The sequence below is a fragment of the Micropterus dolomieu genome, linkage group LG07 (genome assembly GCF_021292245.1).
Source record: "Micropterus dolomieu isolate WLL.071019.BEF.003 ecotype Adirondacks linkage group LG07, ASM2129224v1, whole genome shotgun sequence".
Lineage (NCBI taxonomy): Eukaryota > Metazoa > Chordata > Actinopteri > Centrarchiformes > Centrarchidae > Micropterus > Micropterus dolomieu.
Genome location: NC_060156.1, coordinates 2,126,453 through 2,137,616, shown reverse-complemented (window position 1 = coordinate 2,137,616; position 11,164 = coordinate 2,126,453). Strand labels below are relative to the sequence as shown.

The following is an 11,164-nucleotide window of genomic DNA, read 5'->3' as shown; positions in this document are numbered from 1 at the left end:
CCCCCCCCCCCCCCCCCCCCCCCCGACTTTGCAATGAAGGTGCATGGGAAAGACACAGAGAGGTTGTCACTGATCTAAAAGTATACACGTACTAATAAACTGAATTGCATGTGTAAACTCGACGTAGTGCCAATTCAGCTTAACGCCACATCTATCTTGTTCGATAACGCACAAGCAGATAGGAAGGTAAGATAGGAGACAGCGGGATTATCACACATGACATAATATAGACATCAAAATCAAATAGTCACTCAACTGACTCAGGTATCAGCGTCTTTTTCCTACTTTTCATTTTTATAACTGATAAAAATTAAATGTTGAACATACATCAGAAAGAGATTTCCCTCGCAAGCATTTCACATGCCTATTAAATTCTACTACGGGTCCGACCATGCATATGTTTCACACTGTACATACAGCATAAGATAAAATGTCAGTCCAGTTAATCCTTCTGGCTCCAGTGTTACTTTATATGGCTGACAAAAACCACCAACACAAGAGTAACACACACCACGGGTACAAAGTCACACAAAGAAACTTTCTACCTCACCACACATGAGGGAAATGCATGTCAAGGCGGAGCCCCAAATTGTTTCCGAATGTGTTCATTTCTGTTTCTGATGGCAGAGGCACCTTAAGCCCTGGACATACTCGCTTTGAACTGCGTGTTTGCGCAAGATGGCTGCCACGCGTATCCTGCGTTCCTTTGGAGCGTAAGTTGTGCATGTCCCCATGACGCTACACGTCCGCGAGATGCAATTCAGCGATCCGACAGGCAGATCAGCAGCACTCTCCTGTTCCATACACCAGCCCAGGTGGTGGCGGTATGCATTTGGTTTGCCAGCCGCCATTAAACAACAAGGTCAGTAGCAGACTTAACAAAGGAGATTTATGGCGGGATGTTTACAACAAAACTCGCCGAGCTAGTCCGCAATGTGTGTCGCTATGTTTGGTTTGTTTATGATGTGCAAATTTGGAGGTTGTCAAGGACGATAATCCGGTGTTGGCAAAGGACGATCCGGCCCTGATTTGCCCCCTAGTGGATTCACGTTTAATCCTCCAGGTACACGCAAAGCACGCAGGCAAGTGTGTCGACAATACCGTTAGCGTCGCCTACGCATGTCTACGCCTACGCATTGTTTAAATGTCTGGCTCTTCTACTGTCACTATTAAAACATAAAGGCAAAAATAAAATCCTCTGTAGGTTCCGGACGGCTTGCACTAGCGTGCTTTCATCATACCTGGCGCATACACATCCTTAGGGCATGTTTGACATTTTTGGTATTGCAGCCCCCCCCCATGCTGTACAATGAGGTGACTGAATTATTCATCCCACCGCTGATCAGAAATGGCAAGATAAAGTCGTGAGAGTGTGAGAAACACAAGCCTAAACAACAAAAGAAGCCTCCACCAGAAGCTTTGGTCCTTCAACAAAAACAAACATCTACATCACATTTTTCACCTCTTTTGACTCATTTTGACTCCATCACATCTGATACTAATTAGCTATCTATCTATCTATCTACACAAGACTGAACATTGTTTTTTTCTGTATTGTTCCATCTTTAAAATACCTTGCATTCAACCTGAATTTGTTAGAAAACTAGCCCCAGCTCCAAGCGCCAATGATTCCCAGACAAGTCATGCAGGCAGTTCTACAGCGACTTCTTGACTCAACCAAGACTGAGCCTGGTTCCAATTAAAGTTTTTTAACAGATTTATCCTGAATGACATGTTACAATACAGTCAACAGTTGAAGACGGAAGTGTCTGGGAATCCCCTAATTGTAAGCAGCCTACTACAGAACAAATGCAAGGGGCAACAATTCACAGTTAAATACCAGAAAGAAGAGAGCTTTCTTTTTTTTTTCCCTTCCTTCCTTTTCTTCCACTCTGCTTCCCACTAACCGAATGGCTTTACAATGAACAGTCACCTGCTTTTCATTTCAGGGGAAAAATGCACCCCAGGCATTCCACTACCCTCCCCCCCCCCAACTCCACTCTCTACATGCATTTCATCTCAGCGAGGTGGATCCCAGGGAGGAAATTACTCAGTCATCCAGAAGTGAAGAGGGGAATAATCCCGTCTTTTTCACAGACCATCAGCAGCACTGTGAGAGAGTAACACAGAGTGGTCATCTTGCCTTGGTTGTCAGGACGTTGTACTCATTTAGCTTTCTGAGGGGAGGATCTGATTTAAATATTCACCGTGAATTGTTATTAGAATTTTGAATTAATGAAATAAAATAAAGGAAGAAGGAAATCACTTCCTTACACTCAATTTAATTAAGGCAAAGCAGAAACTACTGCCTATTTAGCTTGAGTCTGTTGATACGTCCTACTTGGCTCAGCTTTCTTCTTCTTCAGCTTCCTTCTTCTTCGTCAGCTTCCTTCTTCTTCGTCAGCTTTCTTCTTCTTCAGCTTTCTTCTTCTTCTTCTTCGTCAGCTTTCTTCTTCTTCGTCAGCTTCCTTCTTCTTCGTCAGCTTCCTTCTTCTTCGTCAGCTTTCTTCTTCTTCTTCTTCGTCAGCTTTCTTCTTCTTCTTCTTCGTCAGCTTTCTTCGTCAGCTTCCTTCTTCTTCTTCTTCAGCTTTCTTCTTCTTCTTCTTCGTCAGCTTTCTTCTTCTTCTTCTTCTTCAGCTTTCTTCTTCTTCGTCAGCTTCCTTCTTCTTCTTCTTCGTCAGCTTCCTTCTTCTTCTTCTTCAGCTTTCTTCTTCTTCTTCTTCTTCAGCTTTCTTCTTCTTCTTCTTCTTCAGCTTTCTTCTTCTTCGTCAGCTTCCTTCTTCTTCTTCTTCGTCAGCTTCCTTCTTCTTCTTCTTCGTCAGCTTCCTTCTTCTTCTTCTTCGTCAGCTTCCTTCTTCTTCTTCTTCTTCGTCAGCTTCCTTCTTCTTCTTCTTCTTCGTCAGCTTCCTTCTTCTTCTTCTTCGTCAGCTTTCTTCTTCCTCTTCTTCTTCGTCAGCTTTCTTCTTCTTCTTCTTCCTCAGCTTTCTTCTTCTTCTTCTTCTTCTTCCTCTTCTTCTTCGTCAGCTTTCTACTTCTTCTTCTTCTTCGTCAGCTTTCTTCGTCTTCTTCTTCTTCTTCGTCAGCTTTCTTCTTCTTCTTCTTCGTCAGCTTTCTTCTTCTTCTTCTTCGTCAGCTTTCTTCTTCTTCGTCAGCTTTCTTCGTCAGCTTTCTTCTTCCTCTTCTTCTTCGTCAGCTTTCTTCTTCTTCTTCTTCTTCTTCGTCAGCTTTCTTCTTCTTCTTCTTCTTCTTCCTCAGCTTTCTTCTTCTTCTTCTTCTTCTTCCTCTTCTTCTTCGTCAGCTTTCTTCTTCTTCTTCTTCTTCTTCGTCAGCTTTCTTCTTCTTCTTCTTCTTCTTCGTCAGCTTTCTTCTTCTTCTTCTTCTTCTTCTTCTTCTTCTTCGTCAGCTTTCTTCTTCTTCTTCTTCTTCTTCACCACCACTATACTATGCCTTCTCTTCTTAAGTTTTGTTAAGTTTTTCTTTGTTTTGATTTTGTTTCTCCAAGCAATCTGCCAAGCACTGTGAGTATAAAATAAATTCTTTATTATTGTTGTAACACAATTACATTGTCATTTTCTGGCCTGGATTCAGGTATGCATTTTGGAACCTTACAGCAAATCCATATTAAGAAACTCATAAAAGTTCTGTTTCCTTTGTATTCAGTTAAAATCTTAAAATCGCCCGAGATAAGCTTTCTGTCTTATGAAAACAAAGCTCTGAACTTTCTCTCACAGTATTGTGATACAGCAGACTATGAAAATAAATTATACATGTGGAACAAAGATGGCTACGAGCCCCAAACAAAAGCAAGAAGGATGGTCCTTGCCAATAGCATCGATTCAGTGGGATAAATTAGGTTTAATCAAAGACAGCCAAAGTTTATCATAAGGGCTAGCAGCCAAGAGAAAACAGCACGTGTTCCATATCGCACTGGGTTGGCTGAGACTGAGGCACTTGGACGAGACCAGTGAAACTAAAACCATAAACCAAAAGGTTCTCTGGGAAAGATGGGATGACAAGTTTTTAAGGGATTTTGTTCTAATCATTGGAGGTTTCCTGCAGAGTGCCACTTTGGTTCTTCCAAACTAGATAAAAATGTATATCTGTGTTATTGCCTAAAATCCAAAAAATAAGTAACGCCCCAAGTAAATCCAATGAGTATGATTTATGATAATCATAAACCTGAAACCCTGAAATGCAAATCTCCATCCCCACAGGCAGCGCAGCAGGATGCTGTCTGCACCACTTCCAATGAGCATTGTTTGGCCTCACACTTGAATGCATAGGTATCCACGGGAGGCCTCAGATCACATCCAGAGTTAGAGGTTATCATCGCATTAACAAGTTCTGTGGGCCTCTTTGGTGAAGGCCCTTGACTGACAGACTGGAGAAATGCTGCCAAGAAAGATCTCAGTCTCCTCAAACAATCCAAAAAAACTGCAGCTTGCATGGTCAAAAAATAAATACTGCTGTTAAGTGCTGTATCATGATCTCACACGTATGCACACAAGCTCATGTTCTGACATCACATTTAATAAAGTGACATTTCCTGCGTTTGATTAGTGTTTGTTGCTCTGTAAAACAGTGTCTTGTTAAAATAGTGAAGAAGCAGAAAGTATGAGCCTACGTGCACATGTAAGGAATGTTTTGGCTTATATTGACTTTGTTGTACATGAGACCATATAAGGTAGCTTACATGGGGTTGTTAAACAAGATATTAAACATTTAAAGCCAGACCAATCAGGGTCGCTGATTGTTCCCTCTGGCTGGATGAAGCACTGGGTCATTCCAGCATACTGTAGCTGTTTCTGCTGGGGTTTCCTAAAGCAGTTTTTCAGGTGTGCTCTCCAAAGTACTTAGTGCAATCTCAGGCAGGATGGGCATACGAATTTCCACATACTCGGGATGCACTGAACGAAACAAACCAAGGTTTTTACGCAGTGGCTGCTTTCTTTCCCTCCAGACTCTCCATGGCGGAAACCATTAAAAGACGCAAAACCCTCATTTAAATACTTTTAAATACTGCCATTGTGTTTGCACCTGTTGTCATTTACGCAATAATTCTTAGCTGATCACCCATAACAGGTACTAAAATTACACGTGCAATATTTTAGAACGCACAGGCAATTTAGTACACTTTATTCGGGGTGTTAGTAAATCCAGCCCTATGTGGATTGAAAAAGGGTTTGTTTTATTGCTTATAAATGCAACTTTTCATTTGTGAGAGGAAGATTCTGTTATTTCTTCTTTCCAAAGTTACCAAAGTCTCATTTAAAGCAAAAATCAGCTCCATAAAGGACTGCCATGTTTTCAGATTAGTATATACACAGCTAATAATTGCTGAATAGCAGCAATCACGGTCCAGTATATGGAGCAGGGGATTAAAATACACCACTCAGTTATATGGAGGTCCAGTGACACCGACATTGCATCTACACAGGAGGCGCATGCGGAGCATGTTAGCAGAGCAGCAGCAGATTTCTGCACTACAAAGTAAACACAAATTATGCTTGTGTTACCAAAAATACTGTATCATTACTGTCATTGTCGATTGTGTAACAAAATTGCAGGGGATTTGTTTTGTGATGTCGCACCTCCACTACTGAGGGGGCCCAGGCCCCACAATGAGCTTCCTGTTAGCTGTCCAATCTTAATTACTACCAGGTCCAAACACTTCCCCGGACTCTTGTCTGCAGCCAGTCCCCACAAGGTGTTTCACCTCTCTAACAGTGACCTCTGACCTTCCTTGTTCTCAAGGGTCCACCTGGCACTTCCTAGAGTAAGGTCACATGTACTGCCCACAAAAACAAAAATACAGGACATGTTGTATTACACGTTTTTAACAAGTTCAGCTAAGAATATAAAGGCATTAAGTAGGTAGGTAGATTTATTTTGTCACAATTTAACAGGTTATATAGTGAAATAGAGTTTGTAACTCCCTCCTGCTAAGTAGCAGACAATCTATAATGCTAAACAGAAATAAACTATATTCAATGGAGCAGTGCTGAGGTCCACTCTAAACGTCAAGATAAAATGCCTTTTAAAAATACTTAACTTTAGCAGTTAATGTGATTTCTTGTTTTTGGCACAAGAGGAAACTTTAGGAAGAAATGAAGTTTAGAAATGCTCAATAGAATAGATGAGGACCAGGGGATATTTCAGGCAGGTTTCATAGTTATCAAGAGATACAGAAGTTTGTTGTTTTCTATCCCGTGTTTATGACTTGTGTTATGAAAAAAAGGTTTTGCCAGGACAATCTTTCCTTAAAGAAAAATATATCTGTGAAACAGGTGGAGAAAAAAATAATTTGACAGGTGATCTTTGTGGGGACTTCTGGCAACAGTTTTACAAAAATGAACAAAAAACAGTATCCATCAAGATTGCAGCATTATTTTGACTTATTACAGTATCAAAAGGCAAATGCAAAAGCAGGAGGGATACTTTTACCCCATAATAAAACTTATATATAAAAAGCTAGATTTGAAATATAATGTCATTGCAAAACATTGCCATTATATCTTAACTGTGTGGGCCTGCCATACATGACTCAACACAAACGCAACCAAAATAAAAGTAAAATAAAATAATAGCTATACAAATATCACGACATGAAATAACATCTCGAGCCTTAAAAGGTATGACGCAGTATATTCTGAATGCCATGACTTTATTTATTACTGTTGATCTAGCTATAATGTGTCCCACCTCTGACAGAATTAAAGCATGTGATGGATGACATGGGACACAACCAGAGGTTAAAAGGACTACTTTTGATGTACTAGTACTACTACTTTCTGGGGGGCCAAGCTGGTTGAAGCCCTTCAGAGACACGAGGTAATGCTGCACTAAATTAGACACAGGAGTTAAGGGGGCATGATGTCAGAGATGATATTGCTAGATGTCACAACAGAGGGAAAAGCAGTATAGTTCAAGCTTGCTCTGGTGAGATATGAGGGTAAAAAAAACTGTGTAAAACATACAATACATCGGACCCTTGGCTGTCAGTGCATGTCACTTCAACTTATTTTATCTGTAGTAAAGTAGGAAACTTGTATCAGCAATAAAAAACAAATGTAAAATACTGGATATACCAAAGTCATGATAAACTGTGGTTTATAAGTCGATATTCCTAGGACAGGGAGAGCAAAATGGGGAAACTTCCTCCAGGGAAAGTCAGAAGGCCATGCATGGGAGGTTTAAGGCCAATGTGCCCAGTGAAGCGTGCACAAAGCTGGGGGTCTCTTTAGGAACTAAAGGGGTTGGTGGGAGGGGGTTACACAAAGCCCAACAACTCACATAAATCAACTGAGCAAGGGTTAAACTTCCCTTTTTGTCTTTCAAAAGTGTTCAGTCAAAAGATCCAAATAGCAACACCTACATGAAATAGTATCAGTCTTTTCCCCTGGATGGCATCAACAGGGTGAGCGTCAAGCCGGAAAACAACTGCATGGCTAATCCATTAGAGTGAAAAACATTGGGGCAACGTGAACCCAGATGTTACAATTACAGAAATGTTGCCGTATTTCAAAGGGGCCCCACATGTGGAACATTTTTCAACTAAAATCAGAGGTAATCTCAGGAACTCGGACGGGGGGGAGAATCAAACTAAAAACAGACCAATACAGGAAAAAGGAAAAGGAGAAGAGTGCAGGGGATGTGAGAAAAGAGCCAAAGATAAACAAATAGGTAGAAACAGTGGACCTTTTGTAATTAGAAGAAGAGACTGAGAGTTCAGACATCCTGATCCTTTTCCACATGTCCTGCTTTCAGAGGCAGTTGAGGCAAGTAAAAGATCCAAGTCGGTTTGAAGCAGCAACAGGTTTGGGGTTTGTCTATTTTCAAGTCAAGACAACCAGGGACCTAACATTCCCGAGAGGACACTATTTCCCAGAGTGATCCTTTTGAGACCCAACTCTGAACCTATATGGACTGAGTGTACGTTAATGGATATCGATCATCCAGAGGAGTTCTTTGAACCCTGACAGGTCTGAAGGTTTAGCCCAGGGTCAATATTTGCAGTGACACAACTGTGAGGCAGAGACCCGTGGCCGTGTTTCCTACAAGAGCATCTTGTTAGATTAGAGACACCTGGCCAACACCTTTGCACTTGCCTGCCACACATGCGTTCACTTACACCCGTTTGATGCAAAAGCCACAAAAACTGGATGCATTCATAACCTGCGATTCTTGAATGTCAAAAGGATTTGCACGGCCTGTAAACTTTCTCTCAACAATGGCCTCGCAGAGGACATCTGATTGGTTTCATGGTCCTTTCAGAGAAACCTGATAAAACACTCCCTAAAACCCTTATTTGGCATTCATTAATTATTCACAATGTTTGTTGGAGGAGAGGCGCTCTTCCCCAAGGTCTTCTTTCAAGGGCTCTTGCGCCATCCATGCTTACTTTGCCCTCCAACCTTGCTCAGAGCATCTTCTGTTCATTTCCTTTGTCCTTCAAGTTGTTCCTGTCATTTCCTATATTTCCCGGAGCATTTTCTTTCTGCTTCTATGCTGGAAAAAATCTCCCTTTATCCAGGACCATCCTGCTCTGAAAAGAGGCAACCCTTCCCATTTCAGGCCAGGCTAAGGAACTGATCGTGTCTAGTTCATGGAGATGGTCTGTTTCCTGCATTTCCTTACTCACTCTCACGTGCTCTTTCTCCCTGTTCATATCTCCCTCTCTCTTCCACTTCTCTGTTGCTTCTTAACAGCTTTTGCAGCTGTACTCACTTTCCCAGCTGCCCAAGAATTATGTCTGTGCCCATACTACAAACCTGATCAGTCCAGAAGGACATATATCATCAGGGAGAAGAGGTACCGGTTGAGAATTTCACAATTTTTAAACTTTCTTGATTTTGTGATATTGGAAGATCTTTTGGGTTTCTGGCTCATCTTTTAATTGCAAAGAAAAGCCCATTCTCAGTGAAGGGCTAGTGTTCGTGTTAACCCTAACCTTAAACCCAATCCGTTGGAATACGGTGTGCCCAAATTAAGGCTGTTTTCGGGCCAAACAAAGATCCGCTATTAACGCCGGGGCTCAGATTGAACACCGCCCCCTTAAGTGAGCATGCTTTGTCATACAGTGCTCTGATGCAGTCAATCAGTGACCCAGGGCTTAGCTGGGGGGCTTTGAGGTTCTTTTACGACCCCCCCTTTCACCTCGCCTCCTGCTCCTCAAAAGAAAGAATGGTAATTAACTGATGAAGAGCTCTGTAAGATTATCCAGTCTCCTCGCCAAGGACTCCAGCTCTGCCAGTGATGTGCAGTCATGTCCCAAAGGACCACTGCAGAATGGGGAAGGATGGATCTCAATGGTCTATTCAACTACTCTCCTCTTTCATCCTCTATTCAGCTGAAAAAGAGGAGAGCAGCGTGCAATGTTGTATATTTGAGCTTTCATATCAGCACAAATTAGGAAAAGCACTCACGGTGTTTTAAGACAAATGTTGAGACCACGGTCACAAAGCTTTTAGCATGGACACACACACACACACACACGAACACAGTTATTCACTGACCACATCACAGCTTAGAGGGCACACAAGTGCACAAACAACCCCTCACTGTGAGCGGGAATGCGCGGCAGATTGAATTATACAAGAGAAAGCAAAAATAGCTGTGTGTCCCAACCACCTAGAGCGAGACGGAGCGAGGCACAGAGGCAGTGAGGGAGTGGGAAAGGGTGAGAAAGGCAGACTGAGGGGAAGAGAGCAGGAGATCCATTTAATTCAACTCAGAGTCAGAGCAGACACGTTTTTAGTCTGTCTCGTGGAGCTAAAGCGAGCTAAACGAGAGAGAGAGAAAACAATACAGAGTCTGCCTCGCGTTAGCACCCGCCCCCCCCATGCTCTTTCATAATATCGGCCTCATTCAAATGTGTCACCGTGCCAAGGCCCCCCACAGCCGGGGTCCCAACCCTCAACCCAACCCCCGACAAGCAGACCACCCAATAGATCCGCTGACCAGCTTGATTTGATCAGGGCTCCCCACTCACTCAACTCACTCATGACATAAACGATGCGACTAAAGTTTAAAAGTTATTAGATCTGCATGGCCAGAGAATGCAAGGAGGTCTGCTATATCCTGCAAATTGCTAAGAAATGTGACGCAAGTCCTGTGCTGACAGTTTTCAAATCATGATCCTGCAACGAAATTCCCGGCGAAAAGTAATCTCACCCAGAACATGCAGGACAGGCAGACCCAGGTCCGTGCCGGTCCAGCCAGAGCTGTTGGCAAGCTTAGAGAGACCGACGGCATGGTGACGGACAGGAGTGATGCTGCTGCTGCTGCTGCTGCTGCTGCTGCTGCTGCTACAGACCAGTGGGCTTCCTTAAGTATAATCCAGCCAAGAGAGGACTTGCCCAAAGCTGCAAAGCCATGACTATCCTAGAAACACTCTTCTTCACCCCAGGCTTTTGCCTTCTCCCTCTTCCTCACTGCCTGAATTGCTTTCTCCTCCTAGTGTCTCTCTTCTAAATTGGATCCTGACTGCCTCTCCTCTGCGCTCACTCTGGCTCTTTTCCCCTCTGCCGGGGAAAGTTTCACAAAGCTTTTTTCTATTTTTTTTTTTTTGGTGTCAGGCTGCCCCCTCCGCTCCACAGGAGCAAAGGGGGAAGGGGGTGCTCTGCTTATAATACATCTCTTTTGCCCCTCCTCTCTCTGTCTCTCGCTCATCCCGTGTCTCCCTCCCTCTTTACACTTCTAAGTCTCCCCACTTTTAATTTCATTCATCCCTTGATCCCACCCCCACCCTGTTCATCCCCCTCAGCATCCGACGCACTTCAGCTCCCCCCCCCTCCCTCCATCTCTCTCTTGCACTGTTTCCCTGTGTTTCTGTATTGAGTCCACTTTAATATTTCATAAACTCTGTCTCCCCCCGTATTCACCCATGTGTCGAGGTGAACACTAGGGTTGGGTTAGGTTTAAAAATGTACGATACCAGTACCAAAACCAGCACCCTTAAAGTGATACAGATTCCACCCGTTGAAGCCACAGTAGTGGATTTTTAGCCTATTATTATATATTTATTATTATGGACAAGCAAGGTTATCTATTTTATTTTTTCTTGTTTCAAATAACTGTTGCATAAAAGTATTGGGAAGCTGTATCGCTCCTCATCCTAATTAGGTCGTCCTCACGGGTAAGATTATACAGGGAAAGACTACAG

General features: G+C 42.8%; 1 protein-coding gene across 8 annotated transcripts in view; it reads right to left on the bottom strand.

Moving 5' to 3' along the window:
- Positions 1–11,164, bottom strand: part of tns1b (tensin 1b) — a 198,673-nt gene that overhangs the window by 150,956 nt on the left and 36,553 nt on the right. The window contains exon 1 of one of the 8 annotated variants that reach the window (XM_046053612.1): positions 10,174–10,269. The exons of the other annotated variants lie outside the window; for them this stretch is intronic. Coding sequence (XP_045909568.1) covers positions 10,174–10,254 — 81 coding nt within the window. The 5' untranslated portion in view covers positions 10,255–10,269. Of the gene's footprint in view, positions 1–10,173; positions 10,270–11,164 lie in introns of those variants that run through there. 8 annotated transcript variants of the gene reach the window in all.